This window comes from Triturus cristatus, chromosome 12 (genome assembly GCF_964204655.1).
Source record: "Triturus cristatus chromosome 12, aTriCri1.1, whole genome shotgun sequence".
In the NCBI taxonomy this organism is placed as follows: Eukaryota; Metazoa; Chordata; class Amphibia; order Caudata; family Salamandridae; genus Triturus; species Triturus cristatus.
The window spans coordinates 765,300,195-765,317,817 of record NC_140595.1 but is presented as its reverse complement, the minus strand read 5'-3'; the positions used below and the strand labels follow the sequence as shown (position 1 = coordinate 765,317,817).

Sequence of the window (17,623 nt, the reverse complement as noted above, 5' to 3'; positions counted from 1 at the left end):
TAATTCTCTTTCGATATTTAAAACTCAATATTTTGCCCAAATGCCTCTCATTCATACTTTTACTTTATACAATATGAATGTAAATGATGCATTTTCTTCTATACTGTTTTAAATCTAAAAAACATGAGAATATACCCAAGTGATTACAATGCATGATATATATGTTTATTTTAAGAATGTGATGGCATTTACAGCCAGCATTATTTCCATATGGCAGATGGACTAAAAACAGAATTCTTTTTATTGTAAATATTTCCACTCTTATAGTGTCCAATGTGTTTTAACTTTGGGGTTTTCAGATTTGCGCTTCAGAATTACCAATGGATTCAGGCCATGGTGTTCACCATTGAGGAGATTAACAACAGCTCCACTGTATTACCCAACATTACCTTAGGATTCCAGATCTACGATACCTGTACAATGATGCAGGGGTCACTTAAAGGGACTCTATGGATTCTCTCAGGACAAGATGAGCTCATTCCGAACTACCGGTGTCGGAGAGGCTTGTCTCCAGCTGCCATCATAGGAGATTCTGCATCTACACGCTCAATTCTTCTTGCACACATTCTGGGTCTGTACAGATTCCCCCAGGTAAGGCAGTATAAGAGACACTACAGTTTAAGTAGTTTTTATTCAGCAGTGGCCAATACCAGCATTTGTATAAAACATTGGCAGAATTCCTTTCCACTGGTGTGGTTTCAGAATTTCAAGGTTGGAATATGAAGGTCAAAGACTATCATGAGCAGAACATAAACAAACAAAAATTGACAGTTGTGAGTATATATTTTTATACCTAACCAAACATAAGCATATCTTGACAACCCTAAAGGTATGCAGATGTGATGTTAAAAATGGTAAATCTATATCTGCCTCTGTTCACCTACCTTTTCAATATGTTGGTACTTGATATTCTGGTCACTATATTGCGTGACCTTGATAATCCTTCCTCGGTATTCCATACTACAGTCTCTTCCACTCACATCTCAGATTCTCTTACAAACTTAGAAGGTAGCAGGCAGTTGTTTTTTTAGTGAAAAAGCTAGTCTCCCCACAGCCTTGGCATCAACATCAATGGTATTGAAAGGGCCACCCAATTGAGGGTTTCCTTCAATGCCATTTAATCACCACTTCAGGCAAAGAACTCTCAAGCAACATTTCAATGATGGACAAAAAATCTTTGAAATGTCCCCAAAGAGCAAGGAAAAACTTCCAGCACATGTAGACTTTTTTATGGGATTCCTTAAAATGGGCCCCCACTTTTAATTTCAGTGCTACCACCTCTTTCTCCCAAAGCAGTACGCACCTTGGAAGCAGTAGCTGTTTCAATTTGATCAGCCCAGCGGCTGCCGGGAGGGTACTGTTGCCTCAATAGCAATTTGGTGGCCTGACCGCGAATATAGCAGGGTACATCGCATGCTATTACATCTTGTTCCTTTACAACACGGTCATTAAAACGACTGAGTTGTTAGAACGCGATACCTTTTCAATACAAGTCATTAGATCGACTTGCTGTAGGAGGCGCGCTGGAGTTAGGAATAGTATAATTTACTATTCCAACTCCCGCCTGCACAACAGTAGGGAAGGTGTTTGAATAGTAAATTATACTATTCCTTAGGTTAGAGTGCCTCCTACAGCAATTCAAACGAATGGCTTGCGTTGCAAAGATGCCGCGATCTAACAACGTGGTCGTTGAAACAACCGCGTTGTAAAGGAACGTGATGTAATGACAGCGTTGTAAATGCTGTTTCCCCCTGACCCCATCATTTAAATTGCCCACTTAGAATCTATTCCACAGAGATTAGGCAACAAACATAAATGCCAATTTGTCTTATTCTGAGATGGATAAAGTACACAGACAAGCTGTCTTGTTCTGTGGTTTAGCGAGCCATAAGAACACACAAAGTCAACATACTCTCCAAAATGGATTCCTACATCTGTGTCACTGACGTTAAATCGTGGACCTACTGGGGGATGACCACGAGCCCCATGTACCTCAACCTTAATGTTTACATTGACTCACTCATCTGAAGAGACTCAGGCACGCAGGCCTATTTCCCATGTTTCTGAGGGCTAATACTTACTCATGGTGAAGAAACCAAAATTTGTATAAGCAATCTTTTTGCAAAAAGAAACATTACAACTGGTTTTAATTCTGTGAATTCAGATCACACACACACACGCACATACGCTCACACACTCCTGATTTATACATTGCCAACTACACAAAAACACTGGCTACACACTCCTGATGAACGAGTACTTTACCTTAAAAATGCCTTTTCTGGTAGAAACCCTTTCTAACCTCAGATTCTTTACCTTATGAATTGTTCAGGTGCCAGACTGGAACCAGAGATCTTTCAATAGCAAATCATTCACACGTCTGTGGGTGACATTGTGAGGCTCTTTGTTGGATCCATAGACCTGTGAATGTTACATCTGCACTATTATATCAGTGCCACCTCTGTATGCGTATGTCAGTTTCTTTTTTATCTCTATTTGCACCGTCAGACACAGAGCACATATAAATCAGAATATGCCAGTGTACAGATCTCTTGACTGGGATCTTATTAATGGACAATATGAGTCCTTTCTATCGAATGGGAAGGAAGGTAGGTTGGTGAGAAATCTGTGGTTAGATAGAGTCTCTACCAGAAAAAGGTATTACCAAAGTTAAATAACTTATTCTTCTGATATAGAATTCTAACCGCAGATTCCTCACCTTCTGAATAAGTATCAAAGTAGTACCGCTCCAGATCGTGGTTGTGTAGAATGGCTAAGACCAGAACATCATACAGGACTGCTCAGTTTTAGTGCCCATCCTTCCGGAACTGGCTATCCTGAGACTGACACACTGCATGCTAGTGCAGTGGAAACAATCGTTGCTCATAGCTGCTGTAATGCTTAAAACAATCCATCGGACATGAGTCTTTTTTACACTGCTTTCACTTTGTTTGCTCCATAGAAGCCCACAAATAGTTCTTCACTTGACTCCAGCCTACTACCTGGTTCTGCTGAAGGCTTTTGAGTTCCCCAAAGCCTCTAAGAGATGGTAACATTTTAAATGGGATTAAGCAGGTCCTTGTTCCGAAAACACACTCAATTGCAGTCAGCAATAAAACATACGCTTATTCTGGTCTTACACAACCAGTTGATCGCTGTTAGCGGTTAATGTTTTTTGGCTTTGACATTAATATTTAAAAATTCATAACTCTAGTTCTACTGATTGCATTTTTCTTGTTTTTGTGTCGGTTTATATATTAAATATCCTACATTTTTATTAATTGGTTTGGGAATGTATTGTGTTTTGTTTACTTTATGTATGGCATAAATATCTTACACATTGCTTCTAAAGTTAAGCCTGTGTACTGTGTGCCATAGCTACCAGAGAGCTGAGCACAGGTTTAGTTAGTGAGGTTTGTTGTTCACTCCAACAAGGATTGTGATAATTACTTAAATTGGATTCTGACCCCTCTCATGGCTGGACAGGGACCTGAAACAGGCCTTGCCAAACCGCTCAGCCAGCCACTCCAGTAGGGGGGGGGGGGGGGGGGGGGGTGTTATTTGAGCTGTTTACCAGGGACAGTTTCGGCTGCAAAACCTGTCCCCGGTAACAACAATGGCCCCCAAGGGGTCCAAAACTGGCCCTCACACTGGTGATCCACTGGGGAAATGCCTGGTGCCCACTACGGTCAGTCAGTCCATGACCCCTCTCAACTAATATCCCATTTTCTTACAATACTGCTCGGTACAATGACTAGGTACAATGACTAGCCAGCAATGCCTTCTAAAACTAAAGCTCTAGATCTTGACAAAAGTATATGACTTGTTCTTAAAGCAACAAAACTTTAATATCAAGACAAACATCACTATGTTAAATACAATTCATGTTACAGCATTTGACAACTGAAATTTCAGAGCATGAAGTTCTAAATGTACATTCACTTCAGTAAAAGTGACCTTTGAGAAATATACATAAACAGAGTTAAACAATTCTTTTTTATAAATAAAGTCAGGACACAAACTCATTTATACAAAGACATTCATGAAACTGTGCCACTATTCTGTTATGAGAAAACTCTTTGCCGCTATGGTAAAAAAGGCCTTTATCTAACAAACATACCCAATAAGATTTGCAAACAATGTATCTGTTTCTTAAACGCTACGGTAACAGCATAACACCAACCTACCATTTCTATCTTTGCTTTGTAAGAAAACAATTTAGATTTTGAAGCATATGCCTGTAACTTTCTATAAATCAACAACTTTAAATCAAGCACCAGTTCCTGTGAAAGTTGGGAAGTTATCTTTCATGTACATGTGAGACTGACACTGAACAGTTGTTAATGCCAATCATGGTGCACAGGACAAGCTACGAGAAGGGGTTAATGTTGGTGAACTAGCACCTCTAGTACCTGATCTACTAAATAACAAAGTACAATTCAAAGAAGTGGTAATTGGCTATTTAGGACCATACTGGTCACAGGTATGGCAGTTCTCTTAACACTTAATTACTGTATGATTACTGTAGAATAGATGTCTCTGACCAGTCAATCACTGGCACCTTCAGAATAGCTCACAGCCTTGAGTTTATTATTAATAAGCACAGGGTCATATTTTCCTTTTAAAGATAAGAGAAGGCTGTGTTTATTTTACATTATTCTCTTCAGACTGCAGATAGCAAATAGTATAGTGTAGCAAATGAATGGTTCTGGCATCAGATTAATGACCCAGGACACAGAGGTGAAGATCTGAAGCACTGGGATGATTGAATCTTAAATAAAAGTCCTTGTCAACTCAATATTGGAGCATGACACACAACGATGTTTCTGGATGCTTTTAAAATGGAGAAAATTTAAATGAAGAGTTGACTTCATTTTAATGTTCTCCCAATTCAAAGCCTTGCATTTACAAACAGCAGGCCTCTTACTCCCAGTGGCCAGTAGACACTGTGCCATATTTATTTCTGACAAATACATTCATTTTTTTTAAATGGGAAAAAATGAAAGTGAAGAAAGATAATTCTATGAAACATTTAGTCAAAGCTTCTCTCCACTTTGAATTAGGCAAAAGACGCCTTAATATTTTATGAAAAAGAAACAGTTGATGGACGGAATGCTGGGCAATGCAAACATTCACCCCCAGTCACAAGGATTTGGGTTTAATCCATCACTCTTTTGCTCACCACACCACCCCAGTTTGGACCCAGCCATATGCAAAGCAGTCTTGACCTTGTTCCTTGTGGGAACAGTCTAGCCCAAACTGTCCAGCCAGGTGCTCCCTGGACCGGAAACAAGCATCCTGGGACCGGTTTCAGGGCATCGCCCTTCATCAGCCAGGCTAGCTTGAATCCAGTGGTATAGTGAGCACCTGGCTTGGCAGTTCGGGCTGCACTGTTCCCATGAGGCCAGGTCTAAAGTGGGGTGGCATGGTGAGCAAAATAATGATGGATTTAACCCAGATCTCTTGACTGGGGGTGAATGTTTTGATTTGTTCTGCATTCCATCCATCAATTGTGTATCTTTTGCTTTCTCGCCCTAAGTGCACCGGGTATGCCCAGACGTGGGTCCCGGGCTCACTGTGCCACTGGAATCAAGCTATCCTGGCTCATTAGGGGTGAAACCCCGAAACCAATCCTAGGATGCTTCTTTTCGGTCCAGGGAGGACCTGGCTTGGCAGTTCGGGCTTGACTGTTCCCATGAGGCACAGGGTCAAGACTGATTTCCATATGGCCAGGTCTATACTGGGGTGGCACGGTTAGCAAAAGAATGATGGTTTTAACCCAGATCTTTTGACTGGGGGTGAATGTTTTGATTTGTTCTGCATTCCGTCCATCAATTGTGTGTCTTTTGCTTTCTCGCCCTAAGTGCGCCGGGTATGCCCAGACGTGGGTTCTGGGCACACTGTGCCGCTGGAATCAAGCTATCCTGGCTGATGAGTGGTGAAACCCCAAAACCGGTCCTAGGATACTTGTTTCTGGTCCAGGGAGGACCTGGCTTGGTAGTTCGGACTGGACTGTTCTCATGAGGCAAAGGGTCAAGACTGATTTGCATATGGCCAGGTCTAAACTTGGGTGGCATGGTGAGCAAAAGAACCAGATCTCTTGACTGGGGGTGAATGCTTTGATTTGTTCTGCATTCCGTCCATCAATTGTGTGTCTTTTGCTTAGTATTTTATGAAGCATGTTTCTTCATTATAAATTCGTCCTATTGACACAAATGTCTCTATTTTTCTGTAAAAAAATGGCACCCTGTCCACATGCCACAGGGTGTGGATGCAATATTTTGAAAAAGGAGAAAATGTAACTGATGAATTTTATGGAATCCAAATAAACATAAAGTTCCTTCTTCAATTTAATTTCATCCCATTTCAAAGTGTTGCATTTACACACAACAGTCATCTTGCCTACAGTGGCTAGGAGACATGTTACCAAGTTACACTCAGCTACAATCTCCTATAATCCATTCTTCTGGGAAACTGTTGTGGGCCATTCACAGCTGCAACAAGAAATGGAAACAGTGAGAGACGTATCCACCAAACATTTAAACACATATAAAAATACAAAACAGGCTTCATAAGCCACTGCCTGGTAAAAATAATAACATTACTACCTAAGTAGATCCCATTAATGAACATGTTTTATTCTATTGGTTATTGTGTGATTTGCAAACAATATATGACATACATCTTCTAATATTTAAAATGTATGTACTGTACTATTCTTGAACACTAAAAAAAACATTTAAAACAACAGAATATAAACTGCCTAATAGAATTGATTCATAGCAATAAATATTGGTTATGGTTCACAAGTAGGAATAGAGTGTAGGGTGGGCAATTTTATTTAACAGACTCTTCTGTGTCTAGTAGCATTATTCGGCCATGGAGGAGTAGGTCACCTGTACCTACAACTCACACCTGCGCTCTGTTCCCAATAGGAAATCAGGCATAGGGGCGGGTGACAACCAACCTGCTCTTTGCTTTTTTAATGTTTTTTAGGACCCTCCATCCAGCATTGTACAACACTTCATATGTCCACACACCCAGCTTTATCTACCCGCAAAACAACCATCATACATCAACACATCTGTACCATACTTCTATAGTTCCAACATCATATGCTGACACACCCACAACCACACATTCAGATACTTTAGGTATTCTTTTTTAAAAGACCCTTGACATTTCCACAAAAAATCTACAGCTGAAATGGAGTTGCCATAAAAACGTAAAGTCATTAAATGCCAGTGTTGGAGTGCTATCTTCAACTTGTGTCCAATTACACCATACTAAGTCAACCTTGATTCCTATCTTGAGAGTATCTTCTTCAAAACACAGACCACTGACTGAAACAAAAGAAAAATACTACACATCATATAATACTTAATTTCATCATATGCCAACACACTTACGATCATATTTACGTCCATGCAGCCAACATGATAAGTCAACAACAAGATTTCTAATATGCAAACACACCAACTCACCAATATATGACAAGACATCCATGTGCATATGGTCATCCTGGTAATAGAATTTAACTCTGCATATAGAATTGGGTCCAGAGACATTTTGCCAGTAAAAACTGAATTCCCCATAAAGTCTACACGAAAACTCAACAGAACAGGTTGGTTTTGAATGCCCTCCTAAGAGCTCTATAGCTCTTAATTACAAAGCATTGAATAAGAGCAGAGACCAGGGGATGAGGGGGTGCTTAGAGATATAGGTAGTCAGTTTACTTCAATTGTGCTAAGATCAGTCTCATAAGCAAAACAGAGTGGAATGAACATGCTGGGCAAATTGAAGCCAGTAAATCACCATACTTGCTTCAGAGACATCATGAAACTTCCTGAAATTGTGAGCAAGAAGAACAGATGTGTTCTCTGAAGTTTTTTGATAAAACTGTGAGGAAGGCCAGGATAAAAAGCATTTTCATAGTCAAGCCTGGAAATAATTCTATCATTAACGACTAGGGCTGATGTGGAGTAGGATAGGCTAAAAGATTTCCTTATAACTATCCTCTTGTGGCAGCAGATGTCGACTACATTATTGATCTGTCAAGACACATTGAGGTCTTTATCAACAAGGAAGCCAGGCATTTTCACCCTTATCAGGGCTAGGTATATCGTCCATGATGGTGGACCGGAGAAAAATGGGGCTATAAGACCTCCTGGCTCAAAATTGAATGTTTGTTTTAGAGGCATTGAGCTTTAGGAAATTTGTATTCACCCAGTGCAACATGGCAGAAACACAGCTGTAAAGTGTGTTGTTCATCTGAGAAGTGAGTTTATAGAATATCAAAATTAGCCAACCGTCGCTGGTGTAGAAGACTGCTCTCACCTCATTAGCTCTGATGATGTTGCCAATTGGGTGTAAGTTGATGCTGAAAAGAATAGAGAACAATGAGGACTCTTCTGATGTTCCACTACAAAAGATTCAGAGCATTAAGATGATAGAACAAGACATTAACTTCTATCAAAGAGAAAATAGGGAAATCAAGCACGCTCCACCTGCTACAAACACACCATAAAATGCTGATGATGAGCTTAGATTTATAAAGCACGCAAATGCTCTGAGGTGTGTCAGGCGCTAGACCTCACAGGAAAGAAGTTAAGTCTGAGCAAAGAGACATGTTTTTCACTTCTCTTAAAATCTGTTCAGAACTTACAAGGAGATGGTCAAGGGAAAGTTTATACCAGACAGAAGGTCCCAAGAAAGAGAAAGTGTGGCCACCTGTTCTGTAGCGGTGGATCCACGGTACCCCTGCAAAGGCCTTTTTAGATGAATGTAGCTCCCTAGAAGGAGAGAAAAAAAATATTTCTACTTGCTAAATACGGTCGGCCTGCAAGATGTAAGGCTCTGAATGTAAGTACTAGTGTCCTAAACAGAATAATTTTCCACACTGGGAGCCAGTGCAAAGAGTGAAGATATGGGAGATCTTAGTTCCCAGAGAAAGGTTGAGAAGCTGTTGCACCATTGCAATTGCACTACCTGGAGACGATTGATTAAATAGTCTAGCAATCCCGGGTGCAGAATATTAGCCTAATCCAGCCATAAAGTAATAAGGGCCAAAATGTCAGTTTTCCTGGCTGGTAAGAAGAGGAAGTACAAAAAAACGTTTTAAGCATAAGGAGGAAGCCAAAACAGGTCCCACCAGTGCTGAAACTTGAGGCTGAAAATAGAGCTGATTATAAAACCTGACCCTGATGTTCGTGAACCGATCAGTTCAAGGAAACAAAAGGCGGGCACTCGCAGGTCAACAAGTGGACGGATCAGGAGGAGAGTCCAGGCCAAGAAGAGGACATCAGTCTTATTAGCATTGCACATCAGCTGATGCTGGTGCATCCGGGAGAAACTTACAGCCAGACATGGCTTCATTAGGTCATCAGCTTAAGAGATCATCCAAACAATTCTATACGATGTGCTAAAAGGGTTAGGTAGATGTTAAGCAATGTGAGGCTTAGAGCAGAGCCTTGTGTAACCCCCACTATTAGGTCTTTAGTACCCGATGAGAAAAGAGGGGTCCAAACACCTTAACATCTGTTCCCTAAAAAGGAATCTAACCATCTCTACACTAGGCCCTCTAACCCAATAGCCTGCAAACTGTGGAGAAACATGGAATGCATAACTGTATCAAAGGCTTCTGAAGTATCTTACAATATCAGCACAGCCTTCTGACTTAATCTAGGGTACATTTTATGTACTCTGACATCTCTAGAAGAGCCAATTCTGTTCTCAGGTTGGGCCCATACCCCAACTGACCGGGATGAAGGAGATCATTAGACTGCAATGGTGGGAGAGCTGTTAGTTCACAAACTTCTCTAGCAGTTTTGCCAGAGCAGAGAGCAATGAAATAGGCCTATAGTTGACCAACATTTTGGGATCAGCTGAGAGTTTTTTCTGAAGGGGAAGAATTTTTGCCTGCTTCCACACTGAAGCTACCACAGCAGTGGTGACTGAATCATTAATTGTTCATTCACCAATGGATTAATCACATCTCCCCACAAAATAAACAAATCAATGGGGTGCAGATCTAACAGAAAGCCTGATTTAAGGCCCCTAAAAGCAACTACAGTGTCTTTAGGGAAATAGGGTTAAAGGCGGATAAAGAGCATTCCGCAACCTCTAAAGTTTCACCTGATAGGATTATGCTTGTATAATTTCAAGAGATTGTGATACAATTAGATTGAATTTTAAGAATCTTTTCATGAAAAAGATGGCTAGCGTTTCACACTATTCTGAAGAAGGTGACAGAATTCTGACACAAGCAGCAGGCGCTACACATGTTTTTTACCACTATAAACATTTCTTGTGACTTCTTTCCTGCAGCCTCAATTCTGACCTCAAAGATGTCTTTCTTGACAGTCTTAATGGAGGCATAATATTTCTTTAAAGCAGCCCGATAAATAGCTTTATCCTCCTGCTATGGTTTTTGGCAATAATCCAAGGTGCAGAAGATCTGCTTCTGCAAGATTTAATTATAGTGATTGGATCATACCCTGGTTAAGAATAAGCCTGGGCAAAGCACTACGCTACGCTCGCGTAGTTTGCGAAGTTTGTGCTACTTCGCACTACGCAAATTGCACGTAGCACAGTGCAAACACACGTAGCGTAGCGTAGCATAGTGCAGCGGCCATTTTTTGCTTGCTCGCAGTCCTCAACGTCAAGTTGGTGACCGCGAGCAAGAAAAATGACATCCCGGCGAGACTTTTTCCTTGTTCACGATCAGCAACATCAAGTTGCTGATCGCCAGCGTGGTAAATAAACCTCCTGGCGAGATGCTCACGATGAGAAACTACCAGTCCGCGATGAGAAAGCTGCCACTCGAGTAAAAATCTCCTAGAGCGGCAGGAAACTACAGCTCGCACTGTGCAAGATGCCGTTTTCAATGATTGCACACTGCCGGATGCTTGTCCGCACTGTGCAATCATTGAAAATGGCATCTTGCACAGTGCAAACAGGGTACTACGCAGTTCGCGAAGTGCTTCGCGTAGCTCGCGTAGTGCAAAGTGCTCTTTGCGTAGCTACGCGTAGCGCTACTTCGCGAACTACGCCCAGGGTTAGTTAAGAACCGACCCATCATTAAATGTGACAAAAACCTCCAGTAGATCCCCACATATCAGCTATCAGTCAATCACATAGCCAGGTTCATAGACTAACATACATTCATATATCCATGATGATAAGATCACACACACACCGTCATACTCCAACACAGGCACCATCCATTTTCATATATCCAAAAACCCACTGTTGATGCTATTCATGGCCACCATCATATATCATCCATACAGCCACTATATACCATGTTCTACAGAGTCACTCCAAAACGCTATTCAAAACACCAGTTAGGAAACAGTACAGAAATGAGGGAAATAACAATCAAGACAATATCCTGATGGTGGGTACAAGAACAAAAATGGAAGAGTGGCAGAAAACAAGGAAAAATGTTTGTGGGGAAAGGATAAATAATCAAATCTTCATGAAACAAACATCAACATCAAGAAGCAGTAATGTATGTCCCACATTGAAAATTCTGCAAATCTGGCCAATTCATGAATGCAGCCACACTTCAGTTCTCACACCTAACCCCACCATAGTTTGTGCATAGTAGGAGATAAGCAAGTTGGGTGAAGGGTTGGCCGCCTGTGATGGGTTTAACAGGAGGCCACAGGCCGGGCTCTACAAGAAATCTCTGTTGCACTCTACGAAGGGCCATGCACAGTGAGGGGTGGAAAAAATCATGAAATTCACAGATGAAAACACTGTTAAAACTGAGTTATGATTCTTGCTTAAACAGAATAAACTATGGAAAATCACCAGTTATGGTTATGAACACACACAACACATGCCATTATTTGCACCGACAACCATTATCAACAACTTGCCAACAGTATCCCTTCAGCAGATGTTACCAGTGCTACTCATTTTGCACAAAGATTTACATTTCATTACATTGATGAAAAATAGAAATAACTTTACCCTTACCTCATATACTGATTACAAACAAGAAAATGCATTGAGCTATTAGTAGACTGTTTGTTCAGTAAAAGGGTAGGAGCTTAGAAAAGGGGACCGAATAAAGTGGGAAACAGATCACAGCTTGAAATGTTTTCTTTTTTTGATAAACAGGTTTTATTAATTTTCAATTGCTTCAACCACACAGGCACATTAATGTCCTTAAAATTGCAAATAAAAATGCATCTGTGGTGACTCACAGACCACACATCCGCAGTGACTCAATAAAGACCATCATATGCACTACATTTCCCCCACACCTTCTTGTGTATTTGTGGAAAGTCTCTGGACACGTAAAGAGTTTCATCAAGTTTGGCACACCAGTCAATTGCTGCTCACTAGCTCGCAAAGGGTGGAGAGGTTGGAGAATGCTTGGAAATGTCTCCCTTGGCCAGCACTTTCCCGATGCCTAACAGGATTTGATCTCTCCGTAAGCCCCTAAAGTCATCCCCAATATCCAAAAGGCAATTCTTGAGGAGGGGTCCACATATTTCCCAATCACCTGGGCGAGCAATGCAAATATTTTCTGCCAATATTGTTTGATGGGAACATTTCCATACTTCATGAGAGAAGTTGGCACTCGCTTCCTGACTTGAGAGTACAAAGTGGCATGGCTATTTTTTTGATCCGCCATAGTCTGATAGGCATGAGATGGGCCATGTAGTGCATGAAATTTTAAATCAGGCATGTCAATGTCTATGCCATAAAAATAAAGAAATACTCTGATTTGTATAGCACGGCTAATCACCTTTGAGGATCTCCAGACGCTGTTCCTAGGCATGGGGAAATTAAGTGATTTACCCAGACTCGCAGGGTGTTGAGCTGATGCCGTGGCTCAAACCTGAATCCCCAGCTCCAAAGTTGGCAGCTCTGGCTGATACACCAAACTCTCACCCATGCTTTTAACACACTATAATGAGGGATTAATGCTTCTGTTTTACATCTCTGTCTCCCCTCTTCTGGCCTTTGACCTCAAGTACAGAAAACAGAATGCAGCCAGTCCTAAATTATGAGTCAAGAGGAACATTTGACATTTTGAATAGAGGAACAATCTTAAAATTAACAAAGGAAATAAAGTACTTCACCAACATCAAATCTTCAGACTTGATATAGGTAGAATTTATGCATCATCCACTCAGAAACAACAGTGAGACCAGAATGAGGAACTGGGCCTCAATGGACATAGTGGATCAAATATTGAACAACTACAGCATCTGCAGGGCATGGGGGATCGAGTTACAAAAAATTGAACCCCCTGCTATCCAGGTCCCCTGTTGCCCTCAAATGAAAGTGGATTCTCAATTCTAAAGGGAGCATCAGGCGCAGAGTCAAATCAGAGATCCTTCAAAAAGATTATCAAGTATTCCAGCAACACCATCCACATCCTTAAGCAGGTTGGACATAATCCTTTGGAACACCGAGGCTGCAAAGGCTAATCCAAATGGCATGCGACGGTATTGTAAGGAACCCAAAGGAGAAGTAAAAGCAGTAAGGGGCGAGACTCAGGATAAACTCAAATTGGTGGCAAGCACTGGCGAGATCAGACTTGCTAAAATACTTGGCTCCCTTTATGCATACAAAAAGATTGTTTATCTTGGGCAAGGGATGCAAGTCTATCCAAATTTCCTTGTTGAGGGTTCTGAGGTCCACACATATGTGTAATAGCCACACCTCTTGTTAGCAACCATGAGAGGAAAAAGCCACATGGACGATTCTGTGGGCTCAATAATGGCCTGCTACATAGGTACTCAAATTCTTTGCTTAGGTCATCTATACAGCTGAAAGGTACTCCTTCCTGATGGGGATGGCACCTTTGTTCATGATAAGTTTTTGTTTGAGCCCACAATCTAGCCCAACATACTGCCAAAAACAGAAGGAAATATATCCTTCCACTTTTGACCATTATCATGAGAATCAACAACAAGTACTTTCTCCCTGGGCCCTGGCCTTAAAACCATTCCAAAAAGTCCTTGGTGAAACCACTAGAGGATATTGAGTCCTTTGATAGCCATGTAAATTTTCCCTTTAATCCTCTTTTTCTTGAACATCCTTTTGTCTTCCATGCAACCCAATCGCTCAGTTCTGCAACCTTCCTAGGACACAGGAGAATGGTCAGGAGGAAACAATTGTCTCACACCCCACGTTTCTTCAAAAAGCGTTTGTGTTATTAAACTAATTCTGGCACCAAATCAACCAAAAGTTTGAGAGTCTTTCCTCGCACAGCCACTTCCACAATGGGGTTAACACAAGTAAAAGGGTCATTAATCATCGCAGAAACTATTTTAGCTTCTTATTCTTCATCTGACTCAAGTACAAATGCAACACTCTTCTTTAAGCATAATTTGGCAAAATGACCCATTATTTTACAGTAATTGCATGTAATGTTGATTGCAGGATACTTGCCCCGTTTGGGATGCAGTGAATTTCCACATCGAATACACATACTACCATTAGTAAAACTGGACATTTCTGGCTTGCTGAGTTTAGGACGCGCAACTTTCTGTTTAACTTTCTATCCACTAATCACACTCACACTTTTTAAAGGTTTATCATCCTGGGATATCTCAATATTTTTGGCTACTTTAATAGTTTTTTCAAGTATGGGATTACCCATACTCAACAACTTTTGTTATATTGCTTATTTTTACAGTGACAAACAAACTGATTACTGATCAGTTGATCAGTGAATCCCTCAAATTTGCTCTCAACTATTAACCTGCATAGAGAAGATATATAACTATCAACATCTTCAGCTTTAATCTGCTTCCGTTTGAAGAATTTATGTCTAAGGACCATGAGACTGGGTTCCTTGTCAAACCTGTTCTTCAAGTTCAGGACAGTTTCCTGGTATTCATCTAACTCTCTACCCTCCTGTGCTACTGCATCAGGAAAATGTTTGAATATGGACCTACCTTCAAACCCTAAGAAGAAGCAGTCATTTCTTTCTTTCTCGACCAAACCTAAGTGCGCCTTTTGCACGGAAGCAAGTTTTAAAGACATCATACTAAGTTTCCCTGGTTATCCATAAAAGCAGGAGGAGGATTAACAGCTTGCATAGTGCACATGGTGCACAGTGTAGAAAACACAGTGTAACTGAATATAGAATACCCTGCACAATATGTAATAAGTACACAGAAATGAAAGGAAATGCTTTGCAAAGTGCAAAACACCACAACTAAATCAACTCACTGAGCTGCAATGAGCCAATATAGCGATTAGGGTTAAAAAGAAATGTGCAGCACTATACACCAGTTCAAAAGACATATCCTTCTTTTTCCCTTTTTCTGCATAGATGTGCAGATAACCGTTGTCATGTGGTCCATGGGGACATTGTCGTCTTTCCTAAGTTAGCATGAGCAGGCTGTAGACTGTCCGCTGCTTTGCACACGTTACTAACTGAGTTTATTTTGCTAATGCTTCTTTTGATATTTTCACATGAGAACTAGCTGTTATGTTCACTTTGCAGGTTCCTGGGATTTAATCTAAACATTGTGAACAAGGTCGAACAATGCCCCTTGTTATTCTGTTCTGGTCAGGCCCTAGCACCTAGACAAAACATACAGATGCAGCTGTTGTTTGGGAATACGTACTTGGGGCCCGATTCACAGAACTATCTTAAGACAAAATCATAAAGTTACTACCATTTTGGTATTCACAGAAAGCACTTACTCATTTCGTTATTCACAGAAGTTAGGAGTCCTAACTTTAGGATTCCTAAATGCCTTCTGTGAATACCGAAAGTCTTAAAGTTAGGATTTTTCTCAGTTTAGGAGTAGGAAAGTTAGGACTCCTAACTTTAGGACTCCTAAATGCCTTCTGTGAATACCGAAAGTCTTAAAATTAGGATTTTTCTCAGTTTAGGAGTAGTAAAGTTAGGACTCCTATCTTTAGGACTCCTAAACTGAGAATAATCCTAACTTTAAGACTTTCGGTATTCACAGAAGGCATTTAGGAGTCCTAAAGTTAGGACTCCTAACTTCTGTGAATACCGAAATGAATAAGTGCCTTCTGTGAATACCAAAATGGTAGTAAGTTTAGGATTTTGTCTTAAGTTAGTTCTGTGAATCAGGCCCTTTGGTCTTATTGGAATACACGGATAGGTAGCACACACTTGGAGAGGGACCTTTCCAGGGAGAAGGGCATGACAGCACCTATGATGTAGAACTATTATCTATTGACTATGGTACAGGGTCTGCAGATAACACACAGAGATCTTCTAATATATAATCATCCTGCATCTCTGCAAAGGGATGGAGGTTAGGCTACTCTGTCTCTTACTATGACAGCTCTTTTTATGATCTACATATTACCTGCTATGCTGACCGTATTTGTGTTATGCTTCTTTCTGCTTATTGTGGCACGTACACTGCATAATAGAGCACGCTAGTTACAATAAATATCATAAACTTGTTTATGTCTCTGTCAGAATTTATTGTGGACAAGTACAAGAGTGTGTATTGTAACTGCGATTCCTGAGAGAGTCGGGAGTGTTGAGTTCTGGGGTGTCTAATCACTTGTTCCTCTGTAAGTGAATAGGAGGGCAAGTGAGACACTATAGCTAGTCTGTCCTGGGCTCATGGGTACTAAGGAGGGAGGATGACTCAGTCACTATATACTAAGGTCCCATAATCCTACACATAATTCTATGTTGGCGTTGTGAGGAGAAATAAAGTAACACATTATGATTACATGTTATTGGTGTGCAAATCACCGTGTAGATAGGAACACAAAGGAAAAATGTACTATGTTAATCAGCTACCTTGTGGAGAGATTGCACACACAGTCACCTGTTAGAAGTGTCCAATCACCTGTTTACTTAAAGCAGAGATTGGACGTAGAAATGGTCCTATAAAGAAAGTCACTGACGAGATGGAAAAAAACCAGAAGCCGGCAGCTGGGGAATATACCGGAGGATGCACGTATGCATGTAGGGCATCTTAGAATGACTTTGTTGCAGGCATGCTAGTCAACTGTAGGGGATTCCTCCTTATATGGCCAATGGTGGATGTGCATCACGCACACCAATGAGACCTTCCTCCTGAGGGTCAGAAAATACCTGAAAGATGGCAGAATGATTTTGTTGGGATGATCAAAACAACTAGACGGCAATCATGGGACCACAAAAGCAGAGAATATGACAAGTTCCGCAGCCTCGCTCGGCAGAACCACAAAACCCCAGGAAATCGCGGCACATGTAGAAGGCTGAAGAGATGGGTAGAGCGGAGCAGACAGCAAACATGGCACAACAGCCACACAACAAGCAGAGGCAGTAAACAGCCTCAGAGCGAGACGCACGCAGGGTTCACCATGTAGCCAGATCATTGCCACAAATTTGTAGTGACCACTCAGAGTCGGTGAGTAGCTTCTTGAAGTTTATTGCTGAATGGCTACATGGTTGAGGAACAGAAGTTCTGCTCCTTCATCAGCACACCATCAACTCCAGTTGTATTCAAATATAAACATTCCATCATTCCAGGTTAACTAGGATTACAATGCAATGTACCTCAGAATCCCAATAGATCATAAACAGCATTGACCGGATCAGAAAACAACATCCTATCAATACTTCTAAAATATTGTTTTATATTTCTTTTGATAAATATTAGGT

General features: G+C 40.9%; 1 protein-coding gene across 1 annotated transcript in view; it reads left to right on the top strand.

The window, feature by feature from the left end:
- Window positions 1-333: 333 nt before the first annotated feature.
- The window catches only part of LOC146782761 (extracellular calcium-sensing receptor-like), a 123,668-nt gene continuing 106,378 nt past the window's right edge, over window positions 334-17,623 (top strand). Inside the window, exon 1 of the mRNA XM_085637235.1 lies at window positions 334-591. Coding sequence (XP_085493361.1) covers window positions 334-591 — 258 coding nt within the window. The remainder of the gene's footprint in view (window positions 592-17,623) is intronic.